The 27303-nt window shown below is 38.4% G+C and overlaps 1 protein-coding gene across 3 annotated transcripts in view; it reads left to right on the top strand.

Annotated features, from left to right (window-relative positions):
• UGT8 (UDP glycosyltransferase 8) overlaps nucleotides 1–3275 on the top strand; it is a 93002-nt gene extending 89727 nt beyond the window's left edge. For all 3 annotated transcript variants that reach the window (XM_043971816.1, XM_043971819.1, XM_043971818.1), the window contains exon 6: nucleotides 894–3275. In XM_043971816.1, coding sequence (XP_043827751.1) covers nucleotides 894–1257 — 364 coding nt within the window. In that variant the 3' untranslated portion in view covers nucleotides 1258–3275. The remainder of the gene's footprint in view (nucleotides 1–893) is intronic.
• Nucleotides 3276–27303: the final 24028 nt, after the last annotated feature.

The following is a 27303-nucleotide window of genomic DNA, read 5'->3' as shown; positions in this document are numbered from 1 at the left end:
TGGGGGATACCTAGGGTTAGGAAGCATGATCCAGAGAAGGAAACTGGGAAGAAATGGTCAGAGGGGCAGGAGGAGAGCCAGGACAGAACAGTGCCCTGAGAACCTGGAGAGAAGAAAGAATCAGAGGAGAGAGTGACCAACAGTATCAGAGACTGCAGAGAGGTTGAGGAGAGTGAAGGTTGAGAAAAGATCTTTGGATTTGGCAACTAATATCATTGGTGACTTTGGAGAGAGGAAAAATGGGTAGAATGTTGAGAAAGGGAGCTGCATTATAAGGGGTTAAGAAGAGAAGGAGAAGAGAAAGTAGAGGCCTCTCATAGAACCTTTACAAGTAGTTTAGTGGAAAAGGGCAGAAGAGAGATGGGATAACACATCAGGGATGGAAGCTTCAGTGAGGTGTTTGCTTTTTTCAAGAATATATTTGTAGGCTGTTGAGAATGAACCAGTAGAGAGGGAGAGATTGAAAATAAATGATAGAATGGAGGTTGATAGAGGGGAATTCTATTGGTCCAATGCAAACAAATTAACCACAATCATTAAAAAAATTAAAAAAAATATTGTCGGGGGAACACTGTAAGTAAGTTAGGCACTTTGAGAAGTTATCTCCCACCAGCCCCATTATCTGAAACCACAGTCATGCCAAGAAGTCTATTAAAGGACATCTACTTGTTGTCTTGGTGTATTCCAGCTAGTTTATTGTGGGTACCTTCTTGTTACACGAAGCTACCATAACCATGCCCTCTGCAAATACCCTATCCCGTTTTGTCCTCCCTCCCACACATGGTGTACTTAGCCATTGCTTAGCCAGACAAAATGATATTATCAAGTCCCATTCAAGAATGTGGCATATTAACATTTTAAACCTTGTTTTCTCCTCACTTATTGCCACTCAGCTACCGTGCACGTGCCCAGAAGCTATCAGAAATTCACAAGGATCAGCCTAGTCACCCTGTCAATCGGACTGTCTATTGGATTGATTACATTCTCCGTCATAATGGAGCACACCACCTACGGGCCGCTGTCCACCGCATCTCTTTTTGTCAGTATTTTTTACTGGATATTGTCTTTGTGCTGTCACTGGGTGCTGCCTTACTCTACTTCCTTTTGGCAAGGATGGTCAAATTCACCTACAAACAAAGCACACGTCTCTGGTCTAGAAACGAGCATAGCACTATTAATGGACATTACCACAATGGAATCCCCAATGGCAAGTATAAAAGAAATGGCCACATTAAACATGAGAAGAAGGTGAAATGAGCCAACCCACCTGTGTTATCTCGAGGAATCGGTTCGGTAGTTGAATTTTTATCACTGTAACTTAGTCTAACAGCTACTTAAAGGAAAACCTCAGTAAACAAGTCTAACACTCCCCTATGTAATCTTACAGGATGACATTCTATGGAACTAAGATGTCTTTAAAAAAAAAAGCACAAACCTAAAATGCAAAAAAATGTACTTTCTTCTTAATACTGATGCAGAGAGGATATTTTGGCACTGAAATTTTTAGCCTTAATTGTTTGAATCAGTTGAATGACCCTAAGAGTTCTTAGTTATAAAAACATTGTGTATGTATGATCCAGGTAAGAAATTTTTTGTCCTCAAAACAGTTTTTGTTTTTTTTAATGCTTATCTCTTAATTGAGATATTTCAGCTAGCTACATATTAAATTTATTGAAGACACAATACTCCTAAGAATGAGACTGAGAATAAGGCCATGATCCCAGAACGTTTGGCACCCAGAAATTGAACAAGTTGTAGATTGAGACTACTATTATTGAAAGAATGTTTCCTTCCTAAACTTAACACTGAAGGAAAGAAAGAAATAGCAATGATCTTTTTATTATATATGTACTCTTTTGGCCTCTGCTATTGAAAACATGAAATTAAGTAAGGGTACAAATGATTGTCACTTGAAAGATGTACACATTTTATTTTCTTCTTGTGTTTTTCATTTACCAACAACTTTCCTCTGGAAAAATTTTATGATATTTTTAAAAAATTAATTTCAACTAAGAGCACAGACATGTTGAACAATACATAATTAAGAAGTGAAGCTCTGACAACAATGTCCTCACAGAAGGTTTGACATTGTATACATAGCATTGTGAAAGGTTATTCCCTCTCTCTTTCTCCATCTTTTTCTTTCTGTCTTTGTCTCTCTTTCCATTCCTTCCTTCCTTTCTTCTTTCTCTCTTACATTCTTTTTTTTATGGGGGGGATTGGTATATAAAAATATTTCACGTCTTTCCTATAATAGGATATTTATACCTAAAATTTGTTCCATTTGAACAGTTCTGTATTGAAGAAAGAAAAAAAAACAAGTAAGCATCTTCTTTGTTCCTTATATTGGTTCGGGCCACACTATATTCATTACATCATTGCCAATATTTATTGCTCTCAAAACAGCACAAGCAGTTCTCTTGGTCAGTAACTGCTTTTTGACAAGAGGTTTCACATCAAACCCTCTGTACCACATGTAAAGAGCATGGAGACATGTCCTTCTCTTCCCAACATGATCTCCTGTTGCCCCCTTCCCCTGACAGTCTCTTTCAATCATTGTGGCTGACATGGGACATCAACAGTATTGAATTGAGAACAGGGATGCAGGAAATTGGGCAGAATAAAACCCAAACCATCCATCCTGCTGAAACCTATCATGATTGGCAACTATGAGTTTATTTCCATGTCACTCTGTTTACTTGGTGTTTGCACTACAGATGCTGAGTGTATGCTTTATTTATATATAGTTTTAAATCCAGTGTCTCACCAAGGGGAGGGAAAAAGAACCATTTATTTAGTGCTGTTCACTAACATGGAAAATGTTATGAAAATTAGATAAGAGTATGGAAGAATCATCATACACAGTGACGCGACATTTCATTACCAATCCCACTAGGAGCCACCATCCCATTGTGCAAGTTCATGTCAGAAATAGGTTTCTGATGTACAGTGCAGACAAGTATGCTGCTTTCTGAATACTTGAAGAAATGGTATTATAAATAAGCCTATTAGCTTTGCTTTTTTTTTTCTTTTCCTTTTTCCTTTTTTTACACTCTTTGCATGATGGGACAATTACAAGAGCATGCACAAACACAGGCAATGATTGGTGGGGTGGTAATAGGACTTAGAGTGTATGAATGAATGTGCTGGTTTTACTGTTTTTGGTACTGAAGAAATTAGCTAGTACAAGCACTGACCGGATGATTAAGCCTGTTAATCTCCACTGTGATAAAACAAACAAACAACTTAATAAACGTGAATTTAATAGAGAAAAATGTTGGTATTAAGTTTTTATTTAGATGATTTTTTATAGAATATTGTGCGTCTACTCAACTCTCTTCTTGCTCCCTAGATTCTTGATGTGTGCAAGCATGAACTCAATACATCTGTGCATTGTGTATGCTGTCTGATGCATTTTTTGTCCTATAATTTGGGGGCAGGTAGTGTCAAAAGGCATAAACACATTTCTATACTGGAGCATCACAGAAGTAAAAATCCGAGGCACTGCTTTGCACTGAGCAGTTTTGTTTGTTCATAATAAGCTTATTGTTGGATGGTTTGCACACTTATTCTTAATCCTCCAATAAAGTACAATATTCAAGAAGCTTGGGTTGTCTCTCCTTAGGGAACAACAGATTCAAACCTCATAGCTTGCCAGGGGGTGTTAAAAACAAAAGAATTGTCTCTCCCCCCCTCCTTCCCAGGATCACAAGGTAGCATGACATAGAGAAAAGCTTCCTAAATTGTGGGTCATGACCTCACATGGGGTTGAATAACTGAATGTGGTTCCTGTTTTATATACCTACATACTTGGGATTGTGTACAAATTTCTTGGGCAAAAGAGGATCAAGAAGCTCTGACATAGAGGAAAGAGAGCTGGCTTTGAAGCCTACCTGTGTGACTTCTGGGCAAGTCATGTCCAGGGGTGTGCTGAAGCCAGCTGCGGCTGCGATCAGCTCCAGAGAGCAGATTGTTAAATTGTCATTTACACCTTGGACATTGGCAAATCTTTGAAATTAGGGGTTGATGTATTTTGCTGATTGTCTAGACCTAAGAAAGCAATGGAGAGAATATAATATAATGCAGATTAAACTTTAAAGCATGATGTATATGGAGAGCCAGTTGTTAAAATTTATCAGTTATAAATTGGTATAATTTGGGTATATAATTTCTTGGTGCTAGGCAGCTCTCTGTAAAGAGGAACTCACCGGTACTAGAAAGAGTTTCCTTAACTGTTAATTCCATATAGCAATGAAGTCACGGGTCTAGCTTCTGGCCCGGCTTTGAGAACTACTGACACCTGGTACCAAAGAAGGGAAGGTCTGACAGTGAACTGTAAAGGATCAATTGGCTCTGGGAGTTTACGGATGGAGAGAATGAGCTTAACACTTGTCTAAGTTTTTCCATCACTTTAAGTCTAGACAGTCAACAAAACTATAAACCAGGACATAGTTTCTAGCCTCAGAGGTGTAAATGCTCCCAACTAAAAATTGACTCTTGAGAGCTGATCTGAGCTGGACCCAGCACAGCCCTGCTGAAGGTCCCATAATAAGGGATGAAGAGGTGCTGGAGAATAAGGGACAGAGGGAGGAACTTAACAGAACTTAATCTTCACCTGCTTCTTTCCTTCTTTCTCATTGCCATAATCATGTCCCTCTGGGCTATTTAATCATAGACCAACTGTTGGCTCTGATTGCCTTTTTTTTTTTAAAACCACTACTTTTTTTACTTAGTGTGAATACCCTGTGGCCAATTCATTTTGTGATGTTGGGACAAGTCAGATCCTCTCCTAATCTGTAAAAGCAACAATGTTCACCTAGATGAGTTCTTTGGTTATTTACAACTCTTAAAATTCCATAAGAAATCACGGTCACATCATCTTATTTGTAATAACACCATCACTACCTCCAATCAGGGCTTTACATGTTTTCCCTGTGCAGGAGTGAATCCAGGTAACCATGTCTGTCTACCCTTTAGTTACAGGGATGGAAGCCTTAACTCAGTGAGTTGTACTAGTTCGTTTAGCACGGGCTTTTGAAATCTTTTTTTTTTTTGCATTAATAACAATAATAAATAGTAGCTAGCATTTATACAGTGCTTTGTTTATAAAATGCTTTTTAAAAATACCTCATTTTATTCCCAAAACAACCCTGACAGATATTATCTCTACTTTCTAGATGAGGAAACTGAGGCAGGCAGATTAAATGACTTACTTAGGGCCACGATGCTAGTATGCTAGTTAAGAGTAAGGGCCTGAGGCCAGATTGAATTTAGATCTTGCTCTAGGCCTAATCCTTTTATACTCTATTCAGGTATTTCTTTATGGAAAACTTTATTTGGACTATAAAGTTTTTTTATGGGCCTGTGGTTATTTCGATTGACTAGTATTTATTTTATCCCCATCCCCCCTTTTCCTCCAACTAGAAAAAAGAAAACCAATACCTTTCTATTATACATAGTCAAACAAAACAATTTCCCACATTGGCCATTGAAAATGTGTGTTTCATCCTGCATAGTAAGTAAGTCTGCTGGTCAGGAGGTAGGTAGAATACTTTATTCTTGGTCCTCTGGAATCATGGTTGGCCAGAGTTCTCAAGTCTTCCAAAATTATTTGTTTCATAGGATTTCACATAGTGTTGGGATTTTTTTTTTTTTTTTAGTGAGACAGTTGGGGTTAAGTGACTTGCCCAGGGTCACACAGCTAGTAAATGTTAAGTGTCTGAGGCCGGATTTGAAGTCAGGTACTCCTGACTCCAGGGCCGGTGCTTTATCCACTGTGCCACCTAGCTGCCCTGAGTGTTGGGGATTTTTTAATCACCTTGAATAGGTGTACAGGTAAATGATAATTTGACTTAATAATTAAAAGCAAATATTTTCTCAAGTAATTTATGGTGATTTTTCCTGACAATTATAACTTGATTCCTTTGGCTGTCTTTTGAATTTGTTTAAGTGGAGGATTTCCTGTCTCATTTCTGTACGTGAAAGTGATGATTAATTTGCCCGTTGGCCCTTTTCCCCGCTCCAAGCTAAATACTCTAATTCTTGTCATTAAAATTTCATTCACTCCACTTTGAAGATGAATAATTTTGAAAAGAATGTAACAGAATAAAGGACAAAACAGTCTCTAGGGCTAGGCCAATAATCAGCTTTATTTTTTTATTTAATACTGGAATCATTTATAAAACTATTTCAAGTATAAAATCACATGTGGATATGTTTTTGCAAATAGGATACTCCCTCCAAATTTGTCATCAGTTACTTTTGAATTCTTTTCTGTGAAGCAAACATTTCAGTTTTATATATTCAGTTTTGTAAAGTGTTCATATAGTTACTAAAGACTGTCCCCTTCTCCAGAATTCTGGAGCCCTGGAAGTGATTTCCTGACTAGGAATAAGACATTTTTGGGGTACATGGTGATTTAAAATCAGTGCCCTACTCTCTTCTGCTTCTAACCTTTGTACATACAGGGTGGGCCAAACGGCACAAAGGGGTTTTAATATTTAATACTTTCTTTAGTTTTTGTTTTGAATTTGCAATACCATGGAATCATACAGTATACGTAGGAAATGAATTTATATTATATGTGAAAACCCAAATCTCATAAATGGCAAAAAATAAAGAAGTAATAATTTTCAAAAAGTTATTAAAATATCGTGACTTTGGGCCCGCCCCGTACGTTCCAACTAAGGAAAATAGTCAATAATCTGATGGCAATAACACATTGGAGGCAAAATCCTGAAAGAGTTTGATTGGAAAGGTGATGGAGAGGCAAAACGGGGCTAGATGCCAATACTGGAATCCGTCAAAATACAGGAAAAACATATAAATTAATTTTATCCTCATCTTATTTCACTGGGAATTGAAGAGACCTAGTTTGAGAATAAATTACTTCCTCACTGTCTCAAAAAGAACTTGCTATAAATCAGTCTGGAGAAATACTGATATGCCAAGTCTATACTGTCAAAGCCAGATTGTGCCAAATCAGAGCCACTTAAGTTACAAAAGATTTAGAAATACATCATTCCCCCTTCTGTGTTCCATATGCCATCTTTTTATGCACTCTTATTGTTCCACTATTGATTATTTTGCTTTCAGAAGTCAGGGTTGTTGGAATCAATAGCATGTACATTTAAAATGGTTATATCCCCTGATTTATGGGCTCAGTTCTTCAGGTTTAATAATTTGTATCAAACTCACATTGAAATTCGTGGCAATCTCACCTGCATGTGCAAGGGAGACAATGTAAGCTTATATTTGAAACCCTTTATTCTAGGAGGTAAGTGTACTTGTCAGCAATATCTTGCTATGTTATGTATTGTGAATGATGCCTTCTAAACTATGTGCTACCCCAAATTAGGGAAGATTGTGTTTTTATTTCCTGGATCAGTCATGGTTAGATATGATCTTTCTTTAGTAATAGACCTCTAGTTTGGACTTAATGCTTCAGTTGTCTGCAAGGAACTTTATCTAAAAAGTCTCCTTCCTCTTCATTTAGTGAAGTAAACTCATGTCAAAAATTAGTTAATTTTAAAGGGGGAAAGGAGAGAAGAGAGAAAAAGAGAAAGCTTTGTGGGAAAGCACATTTTTGTTAATGTCATGTCACATTAAAAATCACATTTTATAATCTCACTTGCCTCTGGGTGTTTTGATATGTGGGTTAAAAATAATAGGCATTTGGACATACTCAAAAATTGCAATCCCTTGACTGGCATGAAATCCTGAATCTGCCTTTTGTAGATAGTGGGAGGAATCCAACCTGCAGAATAAGTTATTCAGCAGTACTAGACTCTCACATATGCCAACATGAGCAGTCACTTAATTCTCTGGCCCAACCTCCAGAAAATCAAAATGTGAATGTAGTATTAGATTAGAATTCCCAAGTTACAGGATTTTTCAGAAATCACTTCTTAGAATCATTGAATCCAACGGTGTTTCCATAACAATGTTTAGCCACATCATAGATACCTTTATGATTTTGGATGCTATTTCAGAACTAATAGCTATAATAAAATATTCCAAGACAATCATGATTTCATTGGTTTGGATACCAGCCTCCACCAACATATATGCTCAAGACTGATAGATTTTTTTATGAGTTGCTGTGGCAGTAGCCAGTGAATGACCAGTCTTCTGATTATAAGATGTCAAAATTAGATACATTGAATACAAATTAATGAAATTGCAATATTTCAAAAAGCATTCTAATAAAATAAATGAAATTATTTTGAGAAAACAAAGGAACTAATAATGTCGATTTTAAGGGGTCTAATAGAGCTCTATAACATCTCAGGTCAAATGTTGTATATACAGCAACAGTTATAAAATGAAATGAAGCCAATACATGTATATTGTTTGGTCTTGTACTCCATCTTTTCATTCTGTAACAAAAATTATTGAAGAGTTAGGTACTTACCTAAATTTAAGAATCATAACCATTACTAACAGCTTTTGCTCTGGAACATAGGGGGATCTTCCCTTTCAATTCAACAGGTATTTTTAAGGACCTAACCTGACACCCTACCATTCCCCCACCCTACCAATGCAGATACAAAGATGCCCTTCCTCTAAAGAACTTATATTGTATAGGGTAATACATTTAGTAAATTAAATTTTTTTTTTTTTGCCAGCATTAGAAGCCAAGGGGTTTTTATCTGGAAAGAACCTTAGAGATAATCCAATCCATCAACTCAATTTAAGTGGAAACTAAGAGTCAGAGAGATGGAGTCTTGATTGAAGGTCAAATGGAGAGCCTGCAGATCTGGTATTCAAACTTATATTCCCTGAATCTAAATTCATAGTCTGTGTATCACATCATTTTGCCACTTCTACCCATGTAATGTTGGACAAGTCATTTCTTTCTGGGACTTGGTTTCATGATCTGAAAAAAGCATAATGTAAAATGAGGGGACAGAACTAACTAATCTCTAAAATTCCTTTCATCTCTCATCTGTGATCTGTTGGCAAAGCCTGCCGACTTTGTACAGGTCTAGATCGGGACCCATTTCAGGTAAGTGTCTGTCTCCTGCTTCCACAAGCCAGGTCCCCTACCTCAGGCCTCCAGTCTTTTTCCAAATAGCCCTCACAGCACATTCACTTGCACTTCACAGCATTCTCACTGCCTAACTTGTACTTATACACTGTTGTTATACACTGTTGTTCAGCTGTTAAGTCATGACCAACTCTTCATGACTCCATTTGGGTTTTTCTTGGCAAAGATACTGGAATGGTTTGCTATTTCCTTCTCCAGCTCATTTTTTTTTCTTTTAATAAAGTATTTTATTTATTTATTTTTCCTGTTACATGTAAACATAGTTCTCAACTTTTGTTTATACAAGTTTTCCAATTTCAGATTTTTCTCCCCCTTCCCCTCCCTCCCCTAGACAGCAGGTAATCTGATATAGGTTATATCTATATCTTTATCTATGTCTATATCTCACTATATATGTATGTATATGTATATATATATAATAACATTAAACATATTTCTGCATTAGTCATGTTATAAAAGAAAAATCAGAGCAATGAGGAAAAACCTCAAAATAGAAATACAACAGCATCAAAAACAAAAGAAATAGTATGGTTCATTCAGCATCTGTACTCCACAGTTTTTTGTTTTTTGGGTTTTTTTTTCCCTGGATTTGGAGATCCTCCTCCATCACGAGTTCCCTGGAACCATTGCATTGGTGAGAATAATATAGTCCATCACAGTAGGTCAACACACAATTTTGATGATATTATGTACAATGTTCTTCTGGTTCTGCTCATCTCACTCATCATCAGTCCACGCAAGACCCTCCAAGTTTCTCTGAACTCAGCGCAATAGTATTCCATTACATTCATAGACCACAATTTGTCCAGCCATTCCCCAATTGATGGGCATCCCCTCAACTTCCAATTCCTTGCCACCACATAAAGAGCAGCTATAAATATTTTGTACATGTGGGTCCTTTTCCCTTTTCCATGATCTCTTTGGGGAAAAGACCCCAAAGTGGTATTGCTGGGTCAAAGGGTATACATACACTGCTTCACAGCCCTTTGGGCATAGTTCCAGATTTCTCTCCAGAATGGTTGGATCAGTTCACAGCTCCACCAACAATGCATTAGTGTTCCAATTTTTCCACAGCTTCTCCAACATCGGTTATTTTCCTTTTTTGTCATTTTAGCCAATCTGATAGGTGTCAGGTGGTACCTCAGAGTTGTTTTAATTTTCATCTCTCTAATCAATAGTGATTTAGAGCATTTTTTCATATGGGAATAGATAGCTTTGATGTCTTCATCAGAAAACTGTTCATATCCTTTGACCATTTCTCAATTGGGGAATGACTTGGATTCTTATAAATTTGATTTAGTTCCCTATATTTATATTTTTTAAATTAATAAAGTATTTTTTTTTCCGTTACATGTAAAGACAGTTCTCAACCTTTGTTTATACAAGCTTTAAAATTTCAGATTTTTCTCCCTCCCTCCCCTCCCTCCCCCCTCCCCTAGACAGCAGGTAATCTGATAGAGGTTTTATATATATATATATATACACACACACACATAATAACATTAATCCTATTTCTGCATTAGTCATGTCATAAGAGAAAAAAAATCAGAGCAATGATGGAAAACCTCAAAATAGAAAAAAGACAACAGCATCAAAACCAAAAGAAATAGTGTGGTTCATTCAGCATCTATACTCTGCAGTTCTTTTTTTTTTTTTTCCTGGATTTGGAGATCCTCTTCCATCACGAGTTCCCTGGAACTCTTCTGTGCCATTGCATTGGTGAGAAGAATATAGTCCATCACAGTCGATCAACACTCAATGTTGATGATACTGTGTACAATGTTCTTCTGGTTCTGCTCATCTCACTCATCATCAGCCCTGGCAAGACCCTCCAGGTTTCTCTGAACTCCTCCTGCTCATCGTTTCTTATAGCACAATAGTATTCCATTGTATTCATATACCACAACTTGTCCAGCCATTCCCCAATTGATGGGCACCCCCTCAACTTCCAATTCTTTGCCACCACGTAAAGAGCAGCTATAAATATTTTTGTACATGTGGGTCCCTTTCCCCCTTCCATGATCTCTTTGGGAAAAAGACCTAAAAGTGGTATTGCTGGGTCAAAGGGTATGCACAGCTTTATAGCCCTTTGGGCATAATTCCAAATTGCTCTCCAGAATGGTTGGATCAGTTCACAGCTCCACCAACAATGGATTAGTGTTCCAATTTTCCCACAGCTTCTCCAACATTTATTATTTTCCTTTTTTGTCATTTTAGCCAATCTGATAGGTGTCAGGTGGTACCTCAGAGTTGTTTTTATTTGCATCTCTCTAATCATTAGAGATTTAGAGCATTTTTTCATATGGGAATAGATAGCTTTGGTTTCTTCATCAGAAAACTGCCTGTTCATATCCTTTGACCATTTCTCAATTGGGGAATGACTTGGGTTCTTATAAATTTTATTTAGTTCCCTATATATTTTAGAGATGAGGCCTTTATCAGAAGTACTGGCCTCAAAAATTGTTTCCCAGCTTTCTGCCTCCCTTCCAATTTTGGATGCATTGCTTCTGTTTGTACAAAATTTTTTTAATTTAATGTAATCAAAATCATCCATTTTGCATTTTATAATATACTCTATCTCTTGTTTGGTCAAAAACTGTTTTCCTTTCCAAAGATCTGATAGGTAGACTATTATTCCTTTCTCTCCTAATTTACCCATGGTATCACCTCTTATGTCTAAATCGTGTATCCATTTTGACCTTATTTTAGTATAAGGTGTAAGATGTTGGTCTATACCTAATTTCTGCCATACTATCTTCCAGTTTTCCCAGCAGTTTTTGTCAAATACTGAGTTCCTATCCCAGTAGCTGGAGTCTTTGGGTTTATCAAACACTACATTACTAGTGTCATTCACTACCGTGTTTCCTGTGCCTAGCCTATTCCATTGATCCTCCACTCTATTTCTTAGCCAGTACCAGAAAGTTTTGATGACTGCCGCTTTATAGTAAAGCTCCAGGTTTGGTACTGCTAACCCACCTTCCTGTGCATTTTTTTTTCATTATTTCCCTTGATATTCTTGATTTTTTGTTTTTCCAGATGAATTTTGTTATTATTTTTTCTAGCTCTATAAAATAACTTTTAGGTAGTCTGATTGGTATGGCACTGAATAAGTAAATTAATTTAGGTAGAATTGTCATTTTTGATATATTAGCTCTGCCTATCCATGAACAATTGATATCTTTCCAATTATTTAGATCTGATTTGATTTGTGTGAAAAGCATTTGGTAATTGTGTTCATAAAGTTCCTGGGTTTGTCTTGGCAAGTAGACTCCCAAGTATTTTATATTATCTACCATTACTTTAAATGGAATTTCTCTTTCTATCTCTTGCTGCTGGACTTTGTTGGTCATGTATAGAAATGCTGATGATTTATGTGGATTTATTTTATATCCTGCTACTTTTGCTAAAGTTGTTAATTGTTTCAAGTAAGTTTTGAGTTGATTCTCTAGGATTCTTTAAGTATACCATCATATCATCTGCCTAGAGTGATAGTTTTGTTTCCTCCTTGTCTATTCTAATTCCTTTTTCTTCTCTGATTGCTAAAGCTAACATTTCTAGGACAATATTAAATAATAGGGGTGATAATGGACATCCCTGTTTTACCCCTCATCTTATTGGGAAGGCTTCTAAGTTATCTCCATTGCATATTATGCTTGCTGATGGTTTTAGGTAGATATTGCTTATTATTTTAAGGAAAGCTCCACCTATTCCTAAACTCTCTAGTGTTTTTATTAGGAATGGGTGCTGTACTTTACTTTGTCAAAAGCTTTCTCTGCATCTATTGAGATAATCATATGATTTTGGTTGGTTTTCTTATTGATGTGGTTGATTATGTTAATAGTTTTCCTAATGTTGAACCAGCCCTGCATTCCTGGTATGAATCCCACCTGGTCATAGTGTATTATCTTGGTGATCACTTACTGTAATCTCCTTGCTAATATCTTATTTAAGATTTTAGCATCAATATTCATTAGGGAAATTGGTCTATAATTTTCTTTCTCTGTTTTTGCTTTGCCTGGTTTTGGTATCACCACCATATTTGTGTCATAAAACGAATTTGGTACAACTCCTTCACCTATTTTCCCAAATAATTTGTATAATATTAGAATTAATTGTTCTTTAAATGTTTGGTAAAATTCACCTGTAAACCCATCTGGCCCTGGGGATTTTTTCTTAGGGAGTTCATTAATGGCTTGTTCAATTTCTTTTTCTAATATGGGTATACTTAAGGATTTTATTTCCTCTTCAGTTAACCTGGGCGGTTTGTATTTTTGTAAATATTCCTCCATTTCATTTAGATTGTCAAATTTATTGGCATACATTTGGGCAAAATAATTCCTAATTATTGATTTAATTTCCACTTCATTGGTGGTAACATCACCCTTTTCATTTTTGATACTGGTAATTTGATTTTCTTCTTTCTTTTTTAAATCAAATTAACCAATATTTTATCTATTTTATTGTTTTTTTTCATAAAACCAGCTCTTAGTTTTATTGATTAATTCTATAGTTTTTTGCTTTCAATCTCATTAATTTTTCCTTTTATTTTCAGGATCTCTAGTTTAGTATCTAATTGGGGATTTCTAATTTGTTCTTTTTCTAGCTGTTTAAGTTGCATACCCAATTCATTAATCTCCTCTTTCTCTTTTTTATTCATGTAAGCATTTAGAGCTATAAATTTTCCCCTAAGCACTGCTTTGGCTGCATCCCATAGATTTTGGTATGTTGTCTCATTATTGTCATTCTCTTGGATATAGTTATTGATTGTTTCTATGATTTGTTGTTTGGCCCATTCATTCTTTAGAATGAAATTATTTAGTTTCCAATTGATTTTCATTCTACTTTTCCCTGGCTCTTTCTTACATGTAATTTTTCTTGCATCATGATCTGAGAAGGATGCTTTTACTATTTCTGCCTTTCTACATTTGACTATGATGTTTTTGTGCCCTAATACATGGTCGATTTTGGAAAATGTGCCATGTACTGCTGAGAAAAAGGTATATTCCTTTCTATCCCCATTCAATTTTCTCCAGACATCTATCATGTCTAACTTTTCTAGTAATCTATTCACCTCTTTCACTTCTTTCTTATTTATTTTTTGGCTAGATTTATCTAATTCTGAGAGGGAGAAATTCAGATCCCCCACTAGTATAGTATTACTGTCTAATTCCTCTTGTAACTCATTTAACTTCTCCTCTAAGAACTTGGATGCTATACCACTTGGTGCATACATATTTAATATTGATATTACTTCATTATATATAGTACCTTTAAGCAAGATGTAATTTCCTTCCTTATCTCTTTTAATGAGATCTATTTTTGCCTGTGCTTTGTCTGAGATAAGGATTGCTACCCCTGCTTTTTTTACTTTAGCTGAAGCATAATGTATTCTGCTCCACCTTTTTACCTTTACTCTGTGTGTATCTCTATACTTCAAATGTGTTTCTTGTAAACAGCATATTGTAGGATTCTGGTTTTTAATCCACTCTGCAATTCGCTTCTGTTTTATAGCAGAGTTAATCCTATTCACATTCACAGTTATTATTAGTGTCTATTCCCCTCCATTCCATTTACCTCCTTTGTACTTTCTCCCCCTTCTTTCACCCTATTCCTCCTCACCAATGTTTTGCTTCTTAGCCCTGCCTCCCCCAATCTGCCCTCCCTTTTTATCACCCCCTTCACTTTTCTTTACCCTTTTCTCCCTTGCTTTTGTCTTCCCTTCTATCAGTCCCCCCCTTCCCTTCCCCTTTTACTTCCCTAAAGAATGAGCTAAGTTTCTTTATCCCAATGAACGTATATGTTATTCCCTCTTTGAATCAAACCTAATGAGAGTAGGGTTGAAACAATGTTCACCTCTCCTTTCTTTCCCTCTATTGTAATAGGGTTTTTTTTTCACCTCTTCATATGATGTAATTCACCCCATTCCACCTCCTCTTTCCTCTCCCCCCCATAGACTCCCTTTTTACCCCCTTAATTTTCTTTGTATCATCACATCAAAGACAATTTATATTTATACCCTCTGTGTATAGTCCTTCTATCTGCCCAAATACATTTACAGTTCTTAAGAGTTATGATTATTATCTTCCCGTGTAGGGATGTAAATAGTTTATCCTAATTGAGTAACTTTTTTTTTTCCCCTCTGTTTACCTTTTTAAACTACTCTTGAGTCTTGTATGTTAAGATCAAATTTTCTATTTAGTTCTGGTATTTTCCTCAGGAAAGATTGAAAGTCCCCAATGTCATTGAGTGTCCATCTTTTCCCCTGAAAGAGAATGCTCATTTTTGCTGGGTAATAGAAGCTGCAGTCCAAGCTCCTTTGCCTTCTGGAATATCATATTCCAAGCCTTGCGGTCCTTTAATGTTGAAGCTGCCAGGTCCTGAGCAATCCTGACTGTGGCTCCATGATATTTAAATTTCTTCTTTCTGGCTGCTTGGATTATTTTCTCCTTCACCTGATAATTCTGGAATTTGGCTACAGTATTCCTTGGGGTTTTCCTTTTGAGGTCTCTTTCAGGAGGTTATCGGTAGATTCTTTCAATGATGATTTTATCCTCTGATTATATAATATCAGGGCAGTTCTCCTTAATAATTTCCTGTAGTATGGTGTCTAGATTCTTTTTCTGATCATGGCTTTCAGGCAGTCCAATGATTCCCATATTGTCTCTCCTGCATCTGTTTTCCAGATCAGTTGTCTTTCCAATGAGGTATTTCACATTTTCTTCTATTTTTTCATTCTTTTGATTCTGCTTGACTGATTCCTGGTGTCTCATGGATTCCTTATCTTCTAACTGTCCAATTCTAATTTTTAAAGCATTGTTTTCTTCAGTGAGATTATGCACCTTTTTTTTTCCATTTGTCCAAATGAATTTTTTAAGGCATTGTTTTCTTCAGCGAAATTAATCACCTTTTTTTCTATTTGGACAGATGAATTTTTTAAGGAATTGTTTTCTGCAGTCAATCTTTGTGCTTCCTTTTCCAAGCTGCTGATTCTTTTTTCATAGTTTTCTTGTTTTGCTTTCATTTCTCTCCCCATTTTTTCTTCTACCTCTCTCAATTGATTTATTTTTTAAAGCCTTTTTTTTTTTTTTTTAGTGAGGCAATTGGGGTTAAGTGACTTGCCCAGGGTCACACAGCTAGTAAGTGCTAAGTGTCTGAAACCGGATTTGAACTCAGGTACTCCTGACTCCAGGGCTGCTGCTCTATCCACTGTGCCACCTAGCTGCGCCCTTAATTGATTTTTAAAATCCTTTTTGAGCTCTTCCAGGAAGGCTTTTTGTTCTTGAGTCCAATTCACCTTTCCTTGTGAGGCTTCACATGTAGGCAATTTAAGGGTATTGTCCTCATCTGAGTTTGTGTTAGCCTCTTCTCTGTTGATACAGAAGCTCTCAATGGAGAGGGCTCTTTTTTGCTTCTTACTCATTATTGCAGCTTATTTATTTATTTTTTAAGTTGATGTCTGCTCTTGGGGCACCCGGGTCCCTGTTTTGGGCTTCTTGTGCAGGGGTTATAGTTGCTGTGTGACTGGCTTTTTACACTGAGGCCTTTATGGTGTGTGCAGTTCACCCCCCTGGACTTCCTGTCTGAGCGCGCTAGGATCAGTGGGCCTAGTCACTCCTATCCTGTTTGTGGCCCTCCAGCTGGCAACTTGCCCTCTCGGCTGGTGCAGGTAGCTGAACCACCAGATTTTTGAGTCAGGATCCAGAGGCCTCAGTTGTTTGGCTGTGGCCCGCAGCTCCTGCTGACTTGCCCTGACCCCCTTGGCACTGGGCTGCTACCCTGTGATGTGCCTCCCTTTTGCCCGAGTCAGACCGACCTTTCCTGAAGTCTTCTAAATTATCTCTGGTTGGAAGTCTGTGTCTCTCTGTCTCCTTGCAGGTTCTGTAGTTACAGAATCCATCCAGAGGCTTGATTTAATGTTCTTTTTGAGGGAATAGAAGGAGAGCTCAGGCAGCTTGCTGGTTCCTCTCCACCATCTTGGCTCCACCCCTCTCTCCAGCTCATTTTACAGATGAGGAAACTGAGGCAAACAAGGTTAGGTAACTTGACCAGGGTCACACTTCTGGGCTGAATTTAAACTCAGGTCATGATATGTATGAGATTATTGATTCTAATTATATGAAACAACAGTAACAACAATAATTAGCATTTATATAAATGCTAGAGGTTTGCAAAGCACTTTATCCTTATGATAACTGTGAGGTAGGTACTATTACTCCTGTTTCACAGACAAAACAGGCAGACAGGTTAAGTGAATTAGCCACATGGCTATTATGTATCTAAGGTAAAATATGAAGCTAGGTAGTCCTGACTCCCAAGTCCAGTGTGCTATCTACTGTGCAATCTAGCTACTAACATTTGGAAATCTAGTGTTCCATGAATAAGCTGATAATAAAAGCATACCAAGTATAAATGAGAGAATGGCAAACTGCTGAAGAGATAAAAATACAAAAGTATTTGTGGACCAATTACTGGTTAGGCCTGGAAGTCATACTCCATCAATACCAATATGAGGTTGGCTCTTAAATCTCTCAAGTGTGTTGTGCTGAGTGTTGTCCATTTATTGCATCCCCTGTCACTCTGGATCTCAGCCCTGGTCCTAGAAATACACTGGGCACTTCATTTGGGAGATCAAGATCTGATTTTTCACCTCAACCCCCAATTTTGTCTGCAGCCAGTGGTGGTCCACTGGCCAAAAGAATCATTTTCTTGCCTCTTGAAAATTCTCTTACCCCATACACATTCACAACGCTGTCACTGAAATTCTTAATGGTGAAATTCTTTGTGGTGACGTGGATAAAGCACTGGCCCTGTATTCAGGAGGAGCTGAGTTCAAATCTGGACTCAGACACTTGACATGTACTAGTTGTGTGACCCTGAGCAAGTCACTTAACCCTCTTTATCCTGCAAAACAAACAGAAAAAGAGAGTCTTTACTACTTTGAAAACATCTAGTATGGGGAGCAGCTAGGTGGTGCAGTGGATAAAGCACTGGCCTTGGATTCAGGAGTACTTGAGTTCAAATCCGGTCTCAGACACTTGACACTTACTAGCTGTGTGACCCTGGGCAAGTCACTTAATCCCAATTGCCATGCAAAAAAAAAAAAAAAAAAGAAAACATCTAGTATGACGGGCCTATTTCGTGCTACCACCCATGTCCTCAGGTGGCAGAGAGGATTCTGGAATGTGTATTATATAAAATATTGGGGGGGCTAGCTGTTTTTAGTTAAATTATAGGGGATTGGACTAGCTTTTTAAAAATACATATTGCTACTTATAAATTAGTGGCTGTTGCACCCATTTTTGGCAGTAAGCATTTATTATTAAAGTATATTAAATACTAGAAGAGCATTGAATGAGTGGCAGTTACCCAAGCTGAAACCCCCCCAGTGCCATATTTCTGAGAGAGCTTATGGCCTCAATCTACCCATTATTAATATTAATTAATTAATTAAAAAATGAATATTTCTTACAGATGGCACAGAAAGCAGTAAGCAGAGGATCAGTCATTCATGTTTTGTCGATGAGTCAGCAAGCATTTAATAAGTGCCTACTATTGGCCAAGCACTGTTCTAAAAGGAAAGGATATAAATAAAGGTCAAAAACACCCCTAAAAATCCAAAGCAAAACAGTTCTTGCTTTTAAGGGAGCTTGTGGTCTAGAGGGAGAAGTCAACGTCAAACAATGATGTCGAATCATGATATCTACAAGGTGAGCTGGAGGGAAGGCATTGGTTCTGAGGGATCCGGAAAGGCTGCCTGTGGAAGGTGAGATTTCAGGGGGTCTTTATGGAAACTGGAGAAGCTAGGAGATGGAGATAGGTAGTGACAGGATTCCAGGCATGTGGGACTGCCAATGAAAATGTCCAGTCTGGTGCAAAGAAGAACGTTGTCCTCAATTTTTATTCCCTATAAGCCAGTCAGCAGGTAAATTTTGGCCTTTGTACCAGCACATCTCCAGCATCCTCCCCGGCTTGACTCATAGCTACCACCTTAGTTCTGGTCTTCCCCTGATTACAACCTCCTCCCTCTAACCCAAACATCTCCATTTTATAGTTAAGAAGATTGAGGCAGACTGGTTAAGTGACTTGCCCAGCTAGTAAGGGCCTGAGAGAGTTTGAACTCCTGACTTCAGAAAAGAGCCTAGCCACCAGAAGATTGTAATAAGGTAAAACAAGCAAAACTAATGCTGCAGTGACCTCATGTGGGAGTGCATGCAACATTCTACATGCCCCCTCCCCACCCCGGTCTATTTTGTTTTAAGTGAACAGCAATATCTTTTCTCTCCCTTTCACCCTCTATCCCCTTGGAAATAAAAACAGAAAAGAAAAACATCCTTGTAACAAACATTCATAGTCAAGGAAAAGAAATTCCCTTATTGGCTGTTCACAAAAATCAATCTGTCTTGGTCTCATATAGGTGTTATAACTGTATATGTGTATGTATACACAGTGGACAGAGTGCCAGGCCTGAATCCTGGAAGACTTATCTTCTTGTTTTCAAATCCAGCTTCAAGACACTAGCTGTGTAAGCCTGGGCAAGGCACTTAACCTTGTTTGCCTCAGTTCCCTCATCTGTAAAATGAGCTGGAGAAGAAAATGGCAAACCACTCCATTATCTTTGCCAAGAAAACACCAAATGGGGTCATGAAAAGTCAGACATGACTGAAACAACTGAACAACAAATAAACAATTGGGCATCTCATTCAACACCCTAAATCTGCCATTTCTCTGTCAGGAGGTAGATCATATATTTCATCCTTGGTCCTTTGGAATCATAGATGAATGCTATATTAAGCGTAATTCTTATAGCTTTCAAAGTTCCAAAATGGATTTATTCTAAAAACTATACTGGTTCATTCTTCCTCAAGCCTTATACAAAATCTAATATCCTAAAAGATGATAAAAGTCATATAAAACATACAAATCTTCAGAATTGCTCATTTTACAATGTTAATTTTATAGTATGAGTTGCTTTGGTTTCTCACTCTGCATTAATTTATCTAGGCCTCTTCATGTTTCTCTGAAATCATCTTTTGCCCCACCTCGTATAGCACAATCATATTCCTATCAATTCATGAACATCCCTTGAGTTTCCAGTTGTTTGGCAGCACACAGGAGAAGCTATCAATATGTTTATATTGAATTAGATTGAGCTGTACTTCTCTTGCAACTGGTGTGGAGCCAGCCTCAGTGCTGTCAAGAGAAGCTGGATCTCTTTAATGGCCATTGCTTGGAGTGATGGGCAGCTTCTGAACTTCCTTGTAGCAATACAGCAGGGGCAAAGAAGTAAAGAAGAGAAAGGTGAAATACTGAGGAGGGCCTGTATTGTAGAACACAGAGGCAGCCCAGAACCAGACCTCATACTAATTAACTGTGTGACCTTGGGCAAGTCACTTAACCTTTTAAAGCCTCAATTTCCTCATCCTTTAAGGTAAGGAATATAATACTTGTACTACTTGCCTCATGGGGTTGTTATGAGGAAAGTATATTTCAAACCTTAAGGTGCTTTATGTAAACATCCTAGATTTTAAATTGTAATTAGATGTAAAAATGAACACTTTTTTTTTTTAAGTGAGACAGTTGGGGTTAAGTGACTTGCCCAGGGTCACACAGCTAGTAAGTGTCAAGTTTCTGAGGCCGCATAATATTTAATATAATATTATATTATTTATTGGATTTTTTTTTAGGTTCTCTTTTCCTTTGGACCTAAGTCTCTGGTGTATGTCTCTAAGTCTCTGGTGTATGTCTGTCCCTCCTTTCCCTTGCCCTCTCCTCTCTTGTCTCTGCCTCTCTTCTCTCCATTCTCTCCTCTCTGTCTCAATACACACACACACACACACACACACACACACACACACACACACACACACGACAAAGGTGTTATACATACATGGGAATAATGTGATTATTCCTAGGGGTAATAACCAATATTTTTTCACAGACCTATTTTCAGATCTATTACTACAAACTGCCTGTTTTTCATATGTGGGTATGTATGTATATATGTAGGTGTGTGTATATATTTACATCATCCTCCCCCCCCTCCCTAGTCCTCCCCACTTTGCATCTTTCCTAGAACTAGCGATCACCGTCATCCTCGTAGTCACCCAGGCCTACAGCCTCTGGGTCCTCCTTGACACCTTGTTCCAACTCTCCGTAGCAATCCAATCTGTTTTCAAATCCTGCTGTAGCTCCCTTCTCAATGTCTCTCACCCACTTCCCCATCTCTCTACTCCCACACTGTCCTGGACTTTGGCAATAATCTTCTCAATCCCTCTGCCTCAAGACTCCCCCCACTCAAAATCCACCTTCAACTAGGCTCCCAAAGAGATTTTCCTAAAGTGTGAGATTGATCAAGTCATGACCACCTACCCCTCCTCCCCCCGACTCAGTAAATACCATTGGCTCCCTATTACCTCTGGGATCAAATAGAAAATCCTCCTTTGGCTTTAAAACCCTTTCCAAGCCGGCTCCCTCTCACCTTCCAGTCTTCTTTCACTTGGCTCCCCTCCATGATCTCTGAGATCTAGATGTCCTGACCTCTGCTGATCCTTGCACAAGGGCCTCCATCTTCCATCTCCTTGCCTGGTGCCCCTTCCTGGAATACTTCCTTCCTAACCTCCACCTCTTAGAAATCTCCAGCTTTTTAAAAATTCTTTTTTAAAATATCTTTTTTTTTTTTAAATTCTCAGCTTAAATGTCACTTGTAGGAAGCCTTTTCCAGTTCCTTTGGCTGCTAGTGCTTTCCCCTCCAAGGTTATCTTCCATTTACTCCATAGATATTAAGAATGTAAATGGGAGCGGCTAGGTGGCGCAATGGATAGAGCACCAGCCCTGGATTCAGGAGTACCTGAGTTCAAATCCGGCCTCAGACACTTAACACTTACTAGCTGTGTGACCCTGGGCAAGTCACTTAACCCCAATTGCCTCACTAAAAAAAAAAAAAAAGAATGTAAATGCCCCGAAGGCAGGGACTATTTCACTTTTGACATTTGACCACCCATTCCTGGTAGAATATCTGGGACACAGTAATTGATTAATAAATTCTTGATGGTTGATAACTGACATATAACTGACTTAGATAAACTAACACGTTTTTTTCCTTTTTTTTTTTTTCAGAGCAATGGGGGTTAAGTGACTTGCCCAGGGTCACACAGCTAGTAAGTATCTGGGGCTGGGTTTGAACTCACATCGCCTGAATCCAAGGCTGGTGCCTTATCCACTGTGCCAACTAGCTGCCCCGATAAACTAACACTTAAATTAGTGTTTTAAAATTTCCAAAACATGATCTTATTTGAATTTCACACAAAAAACAAAACAAAACAAAAAAACCCCAAAGCAACCTATAAGGTTAGTGCTCCAGACATTCTTGTCCCCATTTTATAGGTGATGAAACCAAGTCTTGGAAATGACTTTGTGACTTAAGTATGCTTTTGATGCATTCATTTTATGACCTCCTCCAGACTGCTAGGACTTTTAGATCACTTCCCCATTTCCCACTACTCCCGCATCACTGCTTCTTACTCCGGATTTAAAGCCTGTAATCTTTACATTCTGGCCCCCGAAATGAAATCAATAAAAGACTTTGGAGAAACCTCCGAAAGAAATTAAACCATGTAATCAGGCAAAAGAAAATAGGGGTTGTTTCTGTCGGATACGAGGCTCTTCTTACCTGTCAGTTCAAAAGCTCTGATCATCTCCAGATGAGAATACATGTTATTGTTGTCTTGATCAAAGGCCTCTAGTTGCTCCTCTCTGGGGGCTTCCTTTCCTAGGAGATTTTCTATTTCTGAGTAAGTTAAATATCCATTTGCATTTGTGTCAGCTCCATAAAAAAAGACTTGCAGGTCTATTAAAAAAAAAAAAGTGTAGTTGGCTGTGGGTGTGTGCACGTAAATACACGGACCATTTACCTCAAATTTTTCAGGCCATTTCAGAATCCATTTTGAAAACTCTTGACCGAAGTCCAATCAGATAACTCTTAACATATTTATTTTGGTAAAGGGAACTCTATTGTCACTAGTAGGCAATTATTAACATGTTATAAATGTTCTGGTGGTGATTAAAGGAAGGCTACTTTTCTATGTGGATATGCCAGTTTTAAATGGTCAGCTTCCTCAAGGATATTGTTGTGGAACATTTCAAGGAAAACCAGAATTTCCCAGAAACTTCATGTCCATTTAAGGAACAGAAAAAAGGTCTCATTGCAAAATCCACTTCTCTTAAAGATTCAATAATCAAGGTAAGTTTTATATGGATCAGGGTATTTCTTTTCTGGGATTTTTAAAAAAAGTTACAGTGCCAGGACCAGGCATTAGAGCTTAAAACTTCACCAAGTATCATGGGATGCCCTGTCTATGTGGATAGACAACAGTGCAACTACCTATCTACATGCATACACACACACACACTCATGCACACATGTATGTGTGTATATGTAATCCATTCACATATGCGTATATATGTCTGTGTTGTTCGGTCATTTCAATCATGTCTGACTCTCCATAACCCCATTTGAAGTTTTCTTGCACAGATACTGGAGTGGTTTGCCATTTCCTCCTCTCACTCATTTTGCAGATGAGGAAATTGAAACAACCGGGTTAAGTGTCACATTTTAAGTCTACTTATCTCTTATGACCATATAATAAATCTAGTACTCCTAATCTTCAAGATACTTTATCAAGGTACTATCTAATGTTTACTAAAGCATGGTCAGCATCTTTAGCATAGAATTCAGGGTCTTTCCATAGTCTGGGTTTGCTTCTCTAATGAACCTCATTACTCATTGCTCACCTTTGTGAGCTCACATTCACATTGTCTCTTTCCTTTCCATGACTCATATTCCCACAGAGTCTACTGTTGCCTAAGCTTCCTCAATACCTATTTATTTATTTTGTGGGGACCAATTTTTAATTGGGGAGTGTTAGCTAAGCGGCTCACCGCAATATTGGGGCAAGGAAGGAGACCTGCAGCCTCCCTCAAAACAGCAAGATTTCTTTTTTTTTTTTTCCTTTTTGGTGAGGCAATGGGGGTTAAGTGACTTACCCAGGGTCACACAGCTAGTGAGTGTCAAGTGTCTGAGGCCGGATTTGAACTCAGGTACTCCTGAATCCAGGGCCGGTGCTTTATCCACAGCGCCACCTAGCTGCCCCCACAGAGCAGGATTTATTTAACAAGAATGAACTTAAAAAAAAACAAAACACAAACAGGATCAGTAGGACCAAGGGAAAGGAAATAAAATGGGGAAAGGGAAATCATACAATCTGAAAAATACCACTGCCCAGGAATCAGCTGAGAATACACAGCAGAGCTCCTGTCGTCTTCCAGCTTCCAGCTAGAATGGCGAATTCTCCCCGTTCCCAGAAACCCCACACAGCCCCCAACCAATTGTCTGGCCGCTCTGACAGTCACATGACTGCCCTCACTAGGCTTCCAATCATTATAATTTTGCCAGGCCCATGTAGGTGTCGGCGAGTGGTGATGATGTGAGGTTCCGGCACCATGGCAATGACTACAACCAGTGGGTGGAGCACCATGTGTCAGTACCTATTTATTGACTGATTGCTCAACCAATCTGTTTTCCATCTGTGGACACACTGAAAAACTATTGTCTCAAAGGCCAACCTAATTGCTACATTGCCTTTTTTCTTTACACATGGGCCCTGACCTCTCTGTGGCATTGGGCCTTCCTCTTTTGAGGACTTTATTCCCTCTTTCTGTGATATGAGTCTCCTGGCTCTTTTCTTTTTCTTTTCTCTTTCTTTTTTTTTGGGGGGTGGGGTGGGGCAATGAGGGTTAAGTGACTTGCTTAGGGTCACACAGCTTGCCAGGGCTCTTTTCTTACTACTGTCATTCCTCTCTTTCTGTGAATCTTCTTTCTCCTCAAATCCCCTTCAAGTAGGCCTTCGACAAGGTTGTATCTTCAGCTTCCCCTAAATCTGCTTCACTAAGGGCTAAAAGCATTTCCAGTGTAGGCATGGGATGGTGGATTTAAAGGTGACCTTGAAGCCAGGACTCATCCTTGAGCAGGTCATTTAAGTTCTCGGTGTTCTAGGATATTCTTTCCTACTCAGTTCCAGGGAAGGTGCCAGTCTACATTGATACAGGGAGTGTCCTCATTCCCTATGTCAGTGAAGTCACCAGTCTATCCCTAACTCTATCCCATAGATTTATCTTCAGAGGCAATTCCCAAACCATATCTCCAACCCTGACCTCTCTTCTAAGGTAGATCTTAGAACTCGGATTTCTGAGTTTCCTTATAGATAAGCCAATGGGTACATAATTGGAGGAGGAGAAAAAGGAGGAGGAGGAGCAACTGAGAGATCTCTAACAACTGAGGGAATGAGGAAGCGCTTCCTTTTATAAATGGCACATGGGCTAGGCCTCATTGTAGGAAGCTGGGATTCTAAGAGATAGTGGTGAGGGTAGAGTGCATAGTAGACTGATTTGAGTAGAACAAGGAGAGTGTATAAATGGAAGTCCTGTGTAATAATCATGGATAAATAAGCTGGTGCCATATTGGGAAGATTTTTTTTTCCCCAACAGGGCAATGAGGGTTAAGTGACTTGCCCAAGGTCACACAGCTAGTAAGTGTCAAGTGTCTGAGGCCGAATTCGAACTCAGGTCCTCTTGAATCCAGGGCCAGTGCTTTATCCACTGCACCACCTAGCTGCCCCATATTGGGAAGATTTTAAAATGCCAAGTCGAGGAATATGAATGTTATCTGAGAGGCAAATAGGGAGCCACTGGAGCTTCTTGAGCAGGGGAGTTGACATGGTCCTAATATTGTTTGCTTAAGTATAACACTACATCACTTTAGAGAATCTATTAAACACTTATGCCAGCCAGAGGTGAAAGTTATCAAGGACTGAGTTGTATTTCATAGGATCACATATATAACTGAAAGGGATCATAAAGGCCAGCTAGTTCAACTGCCTTATCTTACAGAAAAGGAAATTGTGGCTCACAGAGGTTATAGCATGTTCAAGGACATCTAAGTAGTAAGAAACAGAATACCAGGATTCAAACTCAGGTCCTGTGACTCCAAGTTCAGTCTTCCTTCCATTGCACCCTGTTCATCCTCTAAATATTCTTATAATTAAAGGATTTGCCAAAAATCTCAATTTAAAAAATAGTTTTGAAGTTTGGAGTTAAAGGGCAGCCTTTAACTCCTGCCCCTCTCCTCTTTCCTCTCCTCTTTTTCCTCTCCCCTTCTTCTCTCTCTGTTTCTCTCAGATATGCAGATGTATACACACATACATAGGTATTATATATAGGTACATATATAATACATATTATATATGTACCTATATACATATATAATACACATTATATATGTACCTATATAACACATATATATATATATACACACACATGTGCATAGCATAGTATGTACTATGCATATATGTGTGTGAGAATATATTTGTTATTTTTTTAAAACTTATTTTCCATTTGTAACGATTAGAATGACGCCACCTGCTGGAGACTTACTGTAGCAAAACCCCGCCATGAGGGGAAGGCCTCTGAGGGCAAGCCATGCGGTCAAGGTCCTTGGCATCAGGAAGTGACATTTGCTCATGGGTACTGTCTATCAAGGCTACCAGCCAATCAACTTGAGGAGCCTCCCATTTCTGGGAGGAGGACACAAAGTAGGAAGTGAACGCTGGCAGAGGGGTTCTCTCTCTTGGTTCCTGACTTCACCATGGTGGGTCGGATGATGGGGTCTCTTAGAAATAGTTAGATTTTTACCTTTCTCTCTGATCCTAACGCTCTTTAATAAAAACACTTAAATATTCTTGCTAAAGCTTATAATTTATTGGTGACCACTCATTAGATTTTTTTTTTTTTGAAGGGCAATGAGGGTTAAGTGACTTGCCCAGGGTCACACAGCTAGTTAAGTGTCAAGTGTCTGAGGCTGGATTTGAACTCAGGTACTCCTGACTCCAAGGCCAGTGCTTTATCCACTGCGCCACCTAGCTGCCCCCACTCATTAGATTTTAGACAGACTAGCTAGAATTTTAGACCTTACACATTGGAATCAAATGCTTCCCTGTATGTTGGCTGGTTATTTGTTTTCTAACTTCCTTTGTAGGAGGAAGGGAGGGTGCATGAGGGGAGGAGGAAGAGAGTTAAAATAGGATGTCAGAATCTGCAAGCTAAGAAAAATTTAAAACGAGCCAAATCTACTTAACAAAAATTCTTCATCAAACATTTGTTGATGGCCTCCTGTGAAAAAATCGCTTTGCTAGGTGGTGAAA

This window comes from Dromiciops gliroides, chromosome 6, assembly GCF_019393635.1.
Source record: "Dromiciops gliroides isolate mDroGli1 chromosome 6, mDroGli1.pri, whole genome shotgun sequence".
NCBI classification, from domain to species: domain Eukaryota; kingdom Metazoa; phylum Chordata; class Mammalia; order Microbiotheria; family Microbiotheriidae; genus Dromiciops; species Dromiciops gliroides.
The sequence above is the reverse complement of the archived record's forward strand: the minus strand, read 5'-3'. Positions and strand labels throughout refer to the sequence as shown.